The sequence below is a fragment of the Anas platyrhynchos genome, chromosome 6 (genome assembly GCF_047663525.1).
Source record: "Anas platyrhynchos isolate ZD024472 breed Pekin duck chromosome 6, IASCAAS_PekinDuck_T2T, whole genome shotgun sequence".
In the NCBI taxonomy this organism is placed as follows: domain Eukaryota; kingdom Metazoa; phylum Chordata; class Aves; order Anseriformes; family Anatidae; genus Anas; species Anas platyrhynchos.
The window spans coordinates 7,490,280-7,505,589 of record NC_092592.1 but is presented as its reverse complement, the minus strand read 5'-3'; the positions used below and the strand labels follow the sequence as shown (position 1 = coordinate 7,505,589).

At 44.5% G+C, this 15,310-nt stretch overlaps 1 protein-coding gene across 2 annotated transcripts in view; it reads left to right on the top strand.

Moving 5' to 3' along the window:
* Nucleotides 1–15,310, top strand: part of TSPAN15 (tetraspanin 15) — a 16,734-nt gene extending 1,424 nt beyond the window's left edge. For both annotated transcript variants that reach the window (XM_038181022.2, XM_038181023.2), the window contains exons 2-8: nt 3,010–3,195; nt 5,657–5,731; nt 7,354–7,449; nt 9,467–9,583; nt 12,214–12,261; nt 13,381–13,497; nt 13,978–15,310. In XM_038181022.2, the coding sequence (XP_038036950.1) occupies nt 3,010–3,195; nt 5,657–5,731; nt 7,354–7,449; nt 9,467–9,583; nt 12,214–12,261; nt 13,381–13,497; nt 13,978–14,130 (792 nt within the window). In that variant the 3' untranslated portion in view covers nt 14,131–15,310. The remainder of the gene's footprint in view (nt 1–3,009; nt 3,196–5,656; nt 5,732–7,353; nt 7,450–9,466; nt 9,584–12,213; nt 12,262–13,380; nt 13,498–13,977) is intronic.

The window sequence follows — 15,310 nt, the reverse complement described above, 5'->3', positions numbered from 1 at the left end:
GGGGTCTGAAGCAGGTCAGTGTGACAGCGTCAGACGGCTGATTTTGGTACGGGCCTGTCGCTGCCCTGCCCGCTGGTGTCACCTGGGTGCCTGCCGGTGCCACCCGGAGCCTGTTGATAACATGGGTGTCACCCCAGTGCTCTCCCAGCACAGGGCGGGAGCCCAGTCTTTGCCAGCAGCATCCAGCCTTTTACACAGAGGGTGCTCTTGCTGTATGGGCAGGTGAGCTCATGCTGTAAACACAGGGTTAAAAGCAGCAGCTAGGAAATCAAAGCTTTTCTTTCCTCTTGGGAAAGCAACTTCCGCACCTGGGAAAGCCCCTGGTGTTTGCAGGGGGCTGGATGCTCGCTGGCTGTGAGTCAAGGCCGGTCGATTTTTCCTGTGGACGCAGCCTGAGCTGTGGGATTCAGAGCTGTTGGGAAGGATGCAGGATGTAAACAGGCGGTGTGTTTGTGGCCACTGACGTAAAAGTTGTGTTTCCACCTCTGGGCACTGGAAGGGAGAGCGCTCCTGGCGAGGCGGCGCCCGCGGGGTGAAATTCCCACTGAGTCAGCACAGCGGCGTGGAAAGGGTGGAAAGGTTTTCATTTCATACTTTAAAAGCCACAACATCATAAAAGCATAAATTGTGGGGAATGAGGATTTTAATAGTGCAATTAGGTGTTTTTTCCCCCCAGTAACAGTTTTTAGCTGTCTCGTACCCATCAGCTGGTGCTTTTACACAGAGGTAACAGCAACGCTGACGAATGCAGCTCGAAGCCTTCCTGCTCTCTGCAGCTCACGGTTTGCAGAACTTATTTCAGAATCACTCGAGGCAGCTGTATCACACCGAGTTTTTGGGTTCCTCTCCTGGTGAAGCACCGACATCTGCACGCCGAGCAGCCCTGCAGAGCTTGGTGGGGAGCAGAGGAGCGATGGGAGGCCCCTGTTAGCCCTCGAGGCTCGTGAGATACCTTTAATCCTGTGATTTTTCTAGGGTCTGACATTGTCCACCTCGAGCCTTAGGACAGCAGTAGCAGCAGATGGGGCTGAGAGAAGGAAATGGGGAATTTGGGGTGTATATATATATATATTCAGGGGCTTGGGTCAGGGCTTGTCCGTGCGTTGTATTCCCTGCTGCTTGCCTAGCAGGTAAATGTGGTCTGGACATAAGGGTATTGGGGTTTTACTTTCATTTAAAAAAAAAAAAAAGTAATATTAGAGTTTTAATCAAACACCTGCGCCGCTCTCTCATTTTAGCGGAGTGTTTTGTTGTCCCAAAGGTCTGCGGAATTGAATTAATTTCAGTTTCTCCTTGCGTTGCTGCTGGGGGCCTGCATTTCAGCAGAGCACTCCCAGCGTGGTGTTTCGGTGTGAAATGAAGGGACTTGGCAAGTTTTAAATTCTCTAGTTATTTTTGTCTGCTTCGGAGACTCTTCCTCAACTGATATTTCTATGTTAAAGATTTCAAGATAAGTTGTTCATATTGTTTTCCACTTGAGTATTTTGTAATTTATTACTCCGTCGTTCCAATTTTGTAAAGATTCTGGCTAACACTGCCAAGTGACCGTGCAGTAATGTAATACCCGATTAAGTTTTACAGCAGAAAAGGTCAAATCCTAGAAAGGGTAAATGAAAAATACCTGCTGTTTGTCTGCTGTGTCATCCATAATCTTACAGCTTCTAAATTTGTCAGGGGAGGAGTTGCTTTGAATTTGGCTGTGTCAAATTTTAAGTTGCTTTTTGACTTACTCCCACGCACCTATTTTTATAGGTGAAAACCCTTCGGAGATTTTTTTTTTAAATGACAACTTGGTGGCGTTCCTCACACAGTGCCCTTTGGGTTTATTCTTCTCTAGAAAATCAAGTATTTCCAGGAAGTTATTTATTTAAAAACACTTAATAAAGAACAAATATTTCAACTGTTGGGCTCACGATCTTGCAGCTTGTGTGTCTGCCCAGAGCTGGGGCTGGGATTTTCTGTGTCGTATCGAAAAGTCTCATGTAATTACCGACCGCCTGCATGTGGGCAGCAGGCTCGTGGAGCTTGCGGCGAAGTCAGGGCAGGAGAGGTGGCTCTTATTTATCTGATTGCCAAAATGATGGATTTGATGCTCGGGGCTTTGTGGGATTTCCCTGAGGACTTGCCTGACTCTTTGAGTTGGAGTTTTTCCACTGCAGTGTGGATTGAGTACTGTGGACTTTTTTTTTTTTTTTCTCTTTTCTTTTTTTTTTCCCAAAAAGCATCATTTATATCAACTTGCAGCATGCCATGGGATTAATACCAAATGATTTTGACTTAGCCATATTTATTTTGATTGGAATACCTTTAAATTGTTATACAAAATGCATCACTTCTTGCTTCGCGTGCCAGCTCTGTCCCGTAGTTGCTCAGGAAGGTGACCTCATCCCAAACGTGCCGTTTTTCCCTTTATTTGGGCCCGTTTCCCATGACGGCAGGAGGAGTGAGGATGCAGGATACACCTGGCTGTGTGTAGTGACCCTAAATACACCAGGAGCTGGGCTGGGTAGTGAAAAAAAGGGACATAGGAGCTGCTGGTTGCAGACTGGCTAGGAATTAGGACGTTTTAGGGGCATGTGTATCTATCTGCGTACACAGGCGGGGAAGAAAGACACGCGAAGGAGGAGAAGTAATGCCGTGCCATTTGGTAGTGTGAGTTAATAGGTGTGATGTCAGATGAGTAATAAATTGCATTTTAAACACATTGAAGCACACGTAACTGCTTGAATTCCAGAACATTAAAATGTTATTAAATAGACATATTTTTGGAAATGAACAAATCTCAGGTTCTGCTAACCCAGCTTTTTTTGGCTTCAGACTTTGAGATTTATTTATTTATTTTTTTAATTCAAACTTCTGATTTAAGTGTTTCACAGGTTATAATTAATTCTGAAGTGAGTAGTCACAGGTTGGTGTGTATTTATAAAATGTCATCTCTGTGTTTACTGGTAAAAAGCTTAACATCTGTGTTCTGTTTTTGTTTTTGTTTGTTTGTTTGTTTTCTTCCAGGTGATCGGAGGCCTTGTCCTTGCAGTTGGGATTTATGCAGAAGTTGAAAGACAGAAGTACAAAACTCTGGAAAGTGCCTTCCTAGCCCCAGCAATTATTTTAATACTTCTGGGCGTTATAATGTTCGTTGTGTCTTTAGTGGGCGTAGTGGCTTCTCTAAGAGACAATTTATGCCTTCTTCAAGCGGTGAGTGGTGGTTTTTTGTTTGTTTTTCTTAATAATATTAAGAGCTTATTGCTTTTCCTTTTTGTGCCACATGAATTTAAACCTGTAGCCCTATCTATGCCGCACTGAAAAATATTCTGTTTGTTTAGTCCTCTGGCTGTTGTCTGTAGATGTCTTGTGACTCAAAGAGCCTCGTGTAGCAAGCAGTTTTCACTGCTGCATGGGTTCCCCCATCACTGCTTGGAGACACCGATGGATAAAATCAGTCCAAAGCAGACAAAAGTTCAGAAGATTGGGGAGTCACGGCTTTGGGATAGCCTGCTCCTAGGGCGTGTTTTATTTCATAGGTGGCTTTGATTCCTCCTGATGATTAATTTGCTGTCTTTAAAATATATCCAGTTGGGACTTTGTTGAAAGTGGAGAGGAATCAAGGCAGGAGGTGGCTGTGTAGGGGAACTAGGACGGGTACTGGAGGTAAAATAGTAAATGGCAGAAGGATTAAGAGATTAAACATCACCTAAACCACGGAGCCAGAGCTGTCAGGGGGTGCTGTCAGTGCACAGAAGGGGTCTGCAGGCTTGCAGCAGACGGGGTGGGAGTGCCCCTGGCGTGCCCCATCTGAAAATGCTGCAAGCCTGAAAGCCGTAAGCCTGTACTGTGAGCAAACAGGGAAGGCACAAAGTGAAGAGGTTAGTTGTGGTCACTGGTGGTTCTTCTAAAAGCTTCTCCTTTCGACCCGCAGGAAGCCACGAGAGAGAGAAGCTGCAGGGCTGATGTGGGGCAGGTGGCTGAGGTCTGGCTGCCCTCGGCTGGGGTGTGAAATCGGGGGGAGGATGGAGAAATGGGACTTGTTAGGGAGATGTGTCGGGCAGCGGGGTTTCCCTCGGGCTTAGAGACCGGGGCCTGTCCTGGGGGAGAAGTGAAATGGACACAGCTGTGATCTCCAGTGCCTGGAAGGAGCACGTTTCTGAAGAAATGTTAAGTGTATGGTATGCTACCTAGGCCAAAGCAAGAGGTAATTGGGAATTTTGGAATTATGCTGGAACCTGGCTGAGAGGCATTGTGCTGTCATCCCCAAAGGGAACGAGAAATGGCTGAGTCTGTCCTGAGCTGGGAGCGATTTCCTCAATTCTCAGCCTGGTTTTGTTTCCCCAGCTGATGCCAAGGGCATTTTCTGTTCGTGTTGTGGTAGAAAGTCTGGTCGGGCACTTAAACAAACGAGCTCCCTGCTGTCTGTTTCTCAGACTGATTCCATAGTTAGCAGGAAAAAACAGCAAGATATCCATCTGTCCAGTAAATTCATGACACCCATTCCAGGTATTGACGGGCCAGGCATGAAACCCGCACGCTGGGGTGGAGCGAGCAGCGCAGAGACAAGTCCTGCAGCTGCCCAGGGTTCCCCAACAGGGAGGGCTGCAGAAGAAGTCACTGGCTTCGTTAGAGAGCTCGTTAGTGAGCAGAACAGCAGGGGCACCTGTGGTGTTGCTGGGTGTCCATCTAAATTATACCGAATGGGGACAACCTCCTCCTCCTGAGGGTAACTGGGCCCTAAGAGTGTTAAAGATTATTTTCAGATCAGGGGTCGTAAAACTTCTTTCTTGGTGAATTTTGCTGTTAAGAAGCAGACCTAAATTCACATAACAGATCTTTTATACCTAGAGAATCCTCTGGATGGGAAAAACATTTCAAGTACTGGCACGTTTCGGTTATTTGATGGTGTTGCTATGGATTTCGTGGTATTTTTTCATATTCATGTGTTGGATGTGCTTTGATAAGTAGTCACAGATACCTGTGTTGTGGCAGTGTGCCAATGTGTATGGGAATATGTATGTATCTATGTGGTTTTACACACTGTCCTGGCTTCAGAGGACACAAGTAAATAAATGGCTACCTGATACCATTGTTCTTACCACGGGCACAGCAAGTGCACACGTTGAAGGCTCTACAGTCAAGTTGCTGGCTTCACTTCTGAAACTGCACATTGAAATGTACCAAGGCCAGAATTTGGCTTTGATTTAACACTGGCAAATTAATATAAAATGGTTTGGATTATCTTAAAGCACTGCTTTACTTAAAAAATGAAAACGGCTACGTGCCGTCTTTGCTGGAAGTGTCAAAACCCAATGTTCTGTGTGTTTTCTAGCAGTTCAGGTACATCGCGATGAGCCAGGCTGCTCTTATAGGGAGAAGTGTCCTGGCATGATAAATGCATCTATTGGTTTGGATTGCATTCAGAGCCGTAAAATAATGTTTGCCAGTTGGGAAAAAAATATAGAATCACTCAAGCGAAGAAGAAAGTCTTTCTTGTGACATAAGCCATTTTTATAAGAACAACAACAAATGCTATTTTCTTTAAAGACATCTCGTTTCCAGAAAGCCAGGTATGCTGGCGACTGAATGCTATAGACTCTAAGGAGAGTAACTGGAAGAGTAATTGTGACTTGTTCTGCCTAAGATCTCACTTGCTGTTGTTCTCCCGCAGTTCATGTACATCCTTGGTCTCTGTTTGCTGATTGAGCTGACGGGTGGAGTTGTGGCATTGATCTTCAGAAACCAGGTGAGCAGCGTGAGCTGAGACTTCACTCGCCAGGGTTGGCACATGAAGTTGTGGCTGTGCTACCGAGCACATACAAGGCACTACATTTGTCACCCAAGCACTAGCTGACGGGAGCCTGAAGGCAAGTCCGGGCTTCTCAGGGCCTGTCAGGGTAGGGAAGGGTGGAACTGGTCATCAGTTCTGGAAATTAGTTCCAGATTAAAGAATCTGGAGAAACTCTGTTAACTTAATCTGCTAACTAAATACAGGCAAAACGAGTTTCCAGCTTTTAATGCATTACAGCATGCTTTCTTCTAGTTTTCCTTCTGTGTCTCAGATTGCTCTTTCAGGGAGTTTCCAGCTGCATTTGGAGACTATGTTATTTTTTACTGGCCAAAATGTTTTACCTTGCATAAGGGACACCTCTTCCCTGCCCACATCCATGAGCAACACAACTCATTTCTGCAGGAGACCACGCCATTTACAAGCTCACTATAACTACATATATATATATTTAAACCTTTATTTTTCTAATGGAAAACAGCAGACTATTTATTTTTCTGTTAGAAGGGTTTTAAAATACTCATGTGAGTTTTGGTGGGAGCACCCGGCTCATCTGAACGGAGCAGATCAGCCTCAGCAGCGTAGGAGGGGGCATCACGGGACACAGAGGGTTTGGTTGTCCGAAAATTAAGTAAATACCAACTGTGGGATTTCTGAGAGGGTGAGGGAGAATAGCTATTGACTCCCACACACAGACAGGGTATTGTTGGTTTTCTGCGCATTGAGCACTTTCCTGATGCGATTACTGGCTGGCTGAGCAGGACAGCTATGTGCAGGGGATAGGGCTTTTTGTTTGGCTTATGAGGTTAATGGATGAGTTGGGGTTAGGATGGGGAGGAGAAGGAAGTATTTAATAAATGCTTACACTAGGAGCCTCCATTTAAATACTGATAGTTTTACACATCCCATTGTTTTTATCCATTTCTTTCTCTATTTCCTTCTCAGAGCTGGGACAGTCTATTCCTTTTCTTTGAGTCATGCTTATTCTAAGAAATACCTTTCAGTGGCTTGTATTTACAAGGAAAGCGTTGTTGGTGTTTGTGTGCAGCTCGCCTGTCTGCCACACTGTTTGAATGTGTTACACTGGGTTTCACAGGGCCCTGCTTGTCCTTTCTCTTCATGTGCATTTGGTACCTTTGTTTATTTCAGCTGTGATTTGGGCTAAAAACCATTGTGTAATATCGATGTTTCTGCCCCTTACAGCTAAAGCAGTATTCGCAGTGCTGTGATGCAGGTGTATGAATTATTTAGAGCTGAGCTGGCTGCTCGCTGCTCCTCCTGAGCCTGATGAGAGGACAAAGTGTATCCTAAGAAGTCGAGTCTAAACGAGATGGTAATTAAAGATGGCACCAGAGTAGCTGATGTTTGCTGTTGTTTGTTCTTTGATAGTTAGGAGAGTCCTGCAAAATACCTTGCTAGTTGTAATTGCTGAGGTGATAACCTTTTTTTTTGTTTATTTATTTAAATAAAAATTAAAAGGCTATTCTTTTCTGCTTGTCAGGTACACTTGGGACTTAAACCTGTTCTTTAAGTGTTTCATCATTTCGAACTGATGAATTGTGTTTACTTTTGCCTTCCAGACAATCAAATTTTTGAACGATAATATTAGAAGAGGAATTGAGAATTACTACGATGATTTGGACTTCAAGAACATCATGGATTCAGTTCAGAAACAGGTTTGCTTATTTTTATTTTTTAATTTTTTTTCCTGGGACTAACCCAGTTCCAAGCAATGCCAAGATGTAGTGGGTCCTCAGTGACAGCGTTAAGTTTTTCCAGTGATGTTGTAATCAAATTCATATTGACAAGGTCTCATGTGTCATCTGTTACGGCGTGGCTGTGGGCAGGGCTCCTCCAGCGTCCCAGCTGGCATCCGAAGCTCCCTAAATCACTGCAAGAAGGGAGGGCAAAGCACAGCTCTCGCCTTGGTAGGTGTGACTGATGATCGAGGCCAGATCCTGCAAATATTTAAGCTTATATGGGGCCCACGGCCAGATTTGGACAAATTCAGCTTAAATTCCACCCAAGTTCTTGTTCTTAGTGCTTCTGATGACTGGTCTAAGACATTCAACAACATCTAGTTAACGGGAAGCGCTGGATAAGAAGAGATTGGGTGGCAGGTAAGCTGCTTTAACCTGGTCAATCATATTTTCACTCAAGGGCACATAGCAAGCTCTTTAATAAGCTGGTTATTCAAATGAAATCCCCATGGAAGCATATATACCTGTAATTAAAAATCAGAAGTTGTGCTGGGCACAGCTGAGCATTACTTAATGGCACTTGCAGTTGACTCATAGCCTTTTTTTTCACACTGGTGTGTGGAAATGTTTATTGGCTTACTGAAGAGCTCTGACCTACAGTTTGGAAACTATAGAAGAAGCAGAAAATGTTCAGAAATGTGAACGTTTACAGAGCCCATGTGATGCCAGTCACCACGCCAAATAGAAAAAATAAAATACAACAAGTTAACTTAGTAAATGGTATGTATGTTTTATGACATCGTTATGGAAATGGCAGCCTGCTTCAAAAAAACAAAGTTAGCACAGAAAGTCTGTCAAAAACAAATCATCCCGAGGAAATTTTGTCATAATACTTCATAACGCTTTAAAGTTTCCATGCACTGCCCAAAATTTTATATATATGCAGTGAATATAAATGTTAGTGATTATCTAAACTGCTGCTGTTTACTTTATGTTTTAAAGGAAAGGAATGTTTCTATTAAGCTGGTGTAAACTTACAGTATTTTTTTTGCCAGCTGTCAGTTCTACTAACTAAATTATACCTGAAATATTTTGGTGATTTTTTTTTAATGCCTTATATCAACACTGTTGTCTTTTAGAGACATTTAGAAATGTCTTAAAAATTAAAAATTTGAAGGACTGCATTACAGCTGTAGATGAGCTGAAGTGAATGTAAAAACATTTTTCAGTGATGTCAAGACCTGAAAAGAAAGTTTTTCAACCTGGAAAAGGTTGGAGGTGGAACTTAGCACCAGGTGCTTTCCTCTGACACCTTGTGTAATAGCTTGATGAGCAACAGAGGAATGCTGTCTATGTCCTGAATTCTTTTCAGATGTGTTTCTTTGGTGCAGGAGCAATATTTGTGCTGTTCAGGAGCGAGAGCCTCCAGCATCTGGCACCCTCCCTGCCCTCCCTGATGGCTGGTGTAAAGTAGTGGTCAGCACTTGGATTTGCACTTCAATTGATTGCCTGTGCTGAGTTATGCTGGCCTCGGCCAAGCCACGCTCACAGATTTTAGATACCAATTTGGTCTCTTTCTGCCCTTTTTGTTTGTCCTGAACATGAAAGCATTCTTTTGGACGTGATTTTATACGAGATACATTATTAAACAATTTTTCTCCTTGGGACCAGAGACTCCTTTTTCACTTCTCACCAATCCCTGCAGCTCAGCTGATTTTGAAAACATCCATGAGGTTTAAAGGTTTGTTGCTTTATCTGTTCAGAAATATAGTTTTCCCTTTCTTACATATTTTATTTGTGTATATAGTCACACTTCATTAATACATCTACATACGCCTTTCTGATAGAAAAACAGAATTGCTGGGTAGCTGCCGTGTTCCTTGGTGCTCTTAAAACTGTTTTATTTCTTATTTTCTTTTTCTTTCCTCCCATTATTAGAAGAGCTGCTCTTAACATCTGACTCTTTCCTTTGTCTTTTGTGTCGTTTTCCCAGTTTAAGTGTTGCGGTGGGGAGGACTACAGAGACTGGGCAAAAAACGTGTACCACAGCTGTGAGGCACCGGGACCGCTGGCCTGCGGAGTGCCTTACACATGCTGTGTCACAAACAAGGTGAGCCCGGGGGCAGCATCCTCTGACCTGGTGGCTTGGATGGACCAGGGCTACGTAAAATAGCCCTGCCTGGCTGGGGACCACAAGCAGGGATTGAGCTGGAGTTCCTGTCTCCCTGGGGGCCAGCAGTTGGCAGCGAGGAGAGGTGTCACCCAAACATGCCCTCTGCAGGCGTCGGCACGTCTCGGAGAAGCAAATCCACGTCTCCTTTTCACGGGGAGCACCTGGCAGCTTGTCTCCTGTACCCGTTTTGATGGAGAGCTAGTGACGGATAGCCCGCTGGTGCCTGTTAGGCGCAGTCCTTTCATTGTCAAGCACGAATGTTTAATTAAAAAAAAGAAAGAAAAATGCAATAGTGATCTCAGTAATCCGGCTGGGTATTGCTGAGAAATGTGTATAGCACAAAGGTGTTTATCACATAAGCTTACACGTTCTTGTGGGTCAGAAGGAGTCTGTTTAAATATGTGCTAAGCTTTGATTTATTCTCAGAAACCAAAGCTAAACAGTTATGTTTTAAGTCTCAGGTGTTTGAGAAATGCTGTATCTGAAAATAATACACGATCATCCACTGCATGGAGCTGGCAGGAGAGCTCAGGATTTTGCCCTCAGTTGATGGTAAAGGAAGACAGAGATGACCAGTAAAGAGCAATCTGGCTTTTTAGTGGTGACTCAGCTGCAGGGCTTGCTCTTCTGAATCTCACATCTCTCAAATGAAGCCTTGTTTTATACGCTTTGTTAATTCATGCGTGTAGAAATGCAGCAGTACCACGAGGGTAAGTGCTGTAACAAGCAGTGGCTCTTGCTGCTACATGGAAGTTACCCTTGGAATTATTAGGTCCTGTTTGTGGTATGTTCGTGTCCCTTATTTGATGTGCATTGATGGATTTTGTACAGAGTGAGTAGCTGGGAGTTGTCTGCAAACTGTTAAGCTCAGCGAAGTTAACTGAGAGGCACGGAGAAGTCCCCGAACCACGACGAGATTTCTTGTTTAAGGGTAGACTTCAGCAAGACACTGCAATGTGCTAGGGCTTGGAGCTTTGCTGCACCTGGGAGCAGGACCACGGAGCCATTGGCGTGTCGTGCCGTGGTCAGAGAGATGTGAGCAGCACGGGTGTGTATCGGGCAGGGTGACACGAACACCACGGCTCTGTACGGCCAGCTGCTTTAAAAAAAAAAAAAAAAAAAAGAAAAAGACGATGCATAAATCTTATATGTTTGACAAACACTTCCAAATACAGTCTGGTTTCTGTCCTGGAAAACTACAGATATGGTTTGTAATTACTCATTCGCTTCATAGTCATGGAAAACTCCGGTTAATGTAGGAGGGTTGGATTCTGACCCTTTTTAAAAGCCTTTTGCAAGACGGGCCAGGCTCTGATCATGCTTATGCTGGGGGCAATCTGAAGGATTTATTATCAAATCAAAGTCTTTAATAAAGACTTACACAAGTGTAGCTGAGATAAAAATGAGTCCCCAGAAGCATACAAACTTCTGTTTCTAGTGCATTCATCTCCATTGCACACAGTTTCTTGGGCCACGATGTCTCCCTAGCAAGCCTCATGTTTAAAATTCAGTGATGCAATGAAGTTCTTTGTTGTCAAATATTTTGCTAATGGCCTGCGTGTTTATGTTAGGCTCAAGTGTTGTGAGAATGGGAAGTCTCTGGCAGCAAACAGGGCAATACGACGATGCCCCTGGTACTGCCGACCTTGGCTTCCACGAACGGCTCCTCGCCGTGCCTTCACCTGGGACACGGGCAGGGGTTTTCTTGAGGTGTGCCCTGCCCCTCGTTTGCCTGCCAGTTGCATGTTCGAGGGAAAGCCTGGCTTCTTGGGTTCTTTAAAAAAAAAAAAAACACACACAAAACTTGTCTACATCTTGTCTTAATTTTGTGGGGGAATATTGCCGTAAAGAAGAGTTGGCTTTGCCTTATTCTCATTTACTTATTCTCATTTTTGGCTTCGTTTGATGCCAGTGGGCTTTAAATTAGTTGATTTGCAAGTCCAGGACAGTATTTTCCTGTTAGCCTTGGCAGGCTGTTTAGGCTTCGGGACCCAAGTAAAATATTAAAAGCCCACAGAAAATGGTCTGGTAATCTGCGACGAATGCAAACATTCAGAGTTTGGTCTCGTAAAATGCTCACAGAATGTTTGTAGTATCCGACGTTATTTGGGTCCGGGGCATTTCCAAGTTTAAACTTGTCATCCTGATGGAATGATGGCCTTAATCCCTGCCTTTCTTAATATGGTGTCTGAAGTTATTAAAGCCCTACAATTAAAACTGGCTCTTCATTCCCTGGAAACAGCGACAGCTTGCAGGTCTGTCCTAGCTAGCTTTGGTTTCTGACACCACTCTTCTTGCTGGATGGATCGGGGTCAGGCACCTCATGAGATGCCACCAGTACTGATTTCTTTAAAACCACGTAGGGCTCCAAGTCTGACCCTGGGGGCACTGGGAGAAACTCTCCCAGCATTTTCTTCCTTTTCCCCCTGGCTGATTTTGGCACAGATTGTCACCCACCCCACCACGCTCACCTTGCGGGATGGCCTCAGAGCCACAGCACAGCCCGGGGCGGTTGGGACCTTCAGGTTTTTGCTTTGCTGTACTTAAATTGGTTGTTTTCTTTTCAGACAGACATTATCAACACCATGTGTGGATACAAAACAATTGACCAAGAGGTAAAGTAACCCGTATCCACCACGGGACGGTAAAGGTGCTTTTTGTGCTTTTCTGGATTCGTTTTTGTCACTTATAAAATTGTCTTCTGCACCCTTGAATCTACCAAGAAGTTAAAGCAGCTGCAAACCTGATTTTACCTGGAATAGCTTTGGTATATATAAAAATATCTTGTTTGATTTGTTGGATCTTCCCTTCTTTGCACCTTCCATGATTTCTCGTTTGATGTGCATGAAGCATTTTTTTCCAACCCCCCTCACGCACACACTTACAGTAACTGCACAGCAAATACAAAGAAAGATACTTCAGTGCTTTTCAACAGTGGTGTGACTAAAATTGGTTTCCTTGCAGCCAATTTAGGCTTAAAGACCTAGAAATAAAGTACCCATTACTAGGTTATAAAATACTTGGAAACAACTGATTCCTGGAAGAGGAAAGGGTCTGCCCGGGCTGTGCCCGCAGCCAGACTGCTCGTCCCTGGGGGCTGGATGTTGCCCCCTTCTTTGGTTTTCCCCCTTGGAAATTACCCCAGAGGCTCTGGAGTAACCTGCCTTCCTTTGGATGCACTGACTTCTGCCTCCAAAACCTAAATGCTCCAGCCTGCCCCTAACGCACAAAGCACTTAAGCACGTGCTTAACTTCACCCAACTCATCTGCTTAGGGCTCTTTGCAGGCTCAAGTGGGTTGGGGCCACAGTGCAGGGCAGCCTGTGGGGCTCGATCTTAAATCGTCTTGTTCCTGGCCTTCCTGTAGGCTATTGCAAAGCTCTCTGTCTGCAATTTATATTTTTCCACTGCTGTACTTTCAACTCAGAAGTAGAAGTAAAAGCTAAAGGGAGACTTCTGTCCTTTCCATGTGGTCTAAAATTAGAATCAGATGCATTTCTTTTGGGGAAGTAGTATCAGAAGAGGATGGCTTTTTTGTTTTTAATAACTTGCTCAGTTGTGGAACAGCTAGGGAACAGCCTAAAGGATCCCTGGGGAGGCCTCCACCAAACTCGGCAGGTTTAAAGAGACGTGGAGGAGTCAGACCCAGTGTGACTGAACCCTGCAGTGCCGCGTGTTACCGCGTCTTGCGCCTGTGCCAGCTGCTGGTTCAGTGCCTGCTCTGTTACTTTGCAGCGCCTGAGTGTTCAGCACATCATTTACGTCCGAGGGTGCACGAACGCAGTGCTCATCTGGTTTTTAGACAACTACAGCATCATGGCTGGCATTCTGCTCGGCATATTGCTACCCCAGGTAAGGAGAGCCCGGTGCGGTACCCAGCAAGGGGAGTGCCTGATTTGTCACCATGGTCTGTGAAGTCCCATTTACTACATTTCATTTTATTTTTTATTTAAATTTAGCATGACGGATAAGCTGAGATGGCATCTGGTAATTTAGCAGCATTACTGTGATCCACTGCAGCTTGTGGGGGGGTTGCTGGGGTTAGTTTTGAAGTCCTCTCCTGATCTGTGTCCTCTAGGACTTTGTAGTGCTCCGAGGCAACGGGCTGGTAAATATTTTGCTATATCAGCTATTCACAAACAGGATTCATTTTTTTCCCCTATACACAAAATCCCTTTGAAAAGAATATCAACATGAGGTTCTGTCAGTATTTACACTGTGTACATAGCCATCAACCTGATGTACGTGTGCGTGATTTGTGAACGCCGTGCTGTGGAAGCCCAGACAAGCGGCATGCAATCCCCTGCTCAGAGATGCCCCTTTGTTTTGCAGTTCCTCGGGGTGCTGCTGTCTCTGCTTTACATAACGCGAGTGGAAGACATCATCAGCGAACACAAGCTGAGCGAAAATCTCTTTGAAGAAACGTGGCAGAGATCCCAGCCCGAGTTTGCTGCCTCGGGCTGCTGCATGTGCTACCCCGGCTGACGGCAGGAGCCCACCGACCTCTGCTGGGTTGTGCTGGCTTCGTAGCTATTCCAGACGCTGGGTGTAATTAATCAACTCTCACTCCTTTTTGGTAGTTTTGAAACTGCAGTACCAAAAACAGAGCCCGAATTCTCCCTGCCCCGTGGTCTTAATATTTCTACTGCCCCTCTGTGCGCGCGGAGCTATCGCGAGGCCCCTCGGCAGCGCGCTCCGGTTGTCTGCGAGCCCTGGAGACGCCGACCTTCTGGGATGCCCCATCCCGCTGTGACCACGGTGGACAGTGATTTTGGTGTCCTGGAGGGTGGGAACGATGCTCCCTGTTACAGCTCCAAGGCGGTCTTGTCGGCGATTGAATCTCTCTGCCTGATTGCTGAGTGATGCGTGGTCAGGACGGCTTCATGCTGGGAAAATCCGAAGCTAGATTTCTATCAAGAGCTTTTGTACCTTGGTGTGTTGTATTTAAATGTTAGCCTCATCAAACTTTATTTTCTTACTTGTTGCAAGGCAGAAGATGGATTTCTTACTGACCTGAATGGTGGATATTGAACACCTTGAATAATTTTTTATGCTAATCTCAATTTACTGACAATTGTGGATGTGACGCTGAACATTTTCATTGCTCAGTCTTTTGTGCCTTTTAATAATGGGGCAAACGCCAGTGTGGAATTAATCAGGTAATTCTTGATGTACTTTTAATGCAATTTATTGCTATCTGGGTTGGTATAAATTCCTGAGACGTTTGAGTCTTGTATGTATAAATTCCTGAGACGTTTGAGTCTTGTATTTTTCCTCATTAGTAATTTAACTAGGTGATTTCTTTTGGAGTTGTATGTGCTGAAATGTTTCTGAATTTGATTCTTCTTGTCAAAATAAAAAATGTAAGTTTTTTTAAAAAAACAAAACACACACACAAAGACGTTGTTTAAAATGATGGTTTCTATCCTGCTTTTGTAAATCTCTTCCTTTCTGATACTCCACTAAGAAGAAATGCCTCGTGTCACTCCTTCCTCGCTGCTTGTCTTCTGCTTTTCTTAATATCACCTTTTCTGTTTCTTTTTTTTTTTTTTTTTTTTTGTCTCCGGCTTAGAAACCAGAGACTCCTTCCTTCACCAAGGATTTCTGAGGGGGTTTCATGCTTTGCCAGGTACCAATAAAGACCACCACGAGTCTTTGCTGTTTA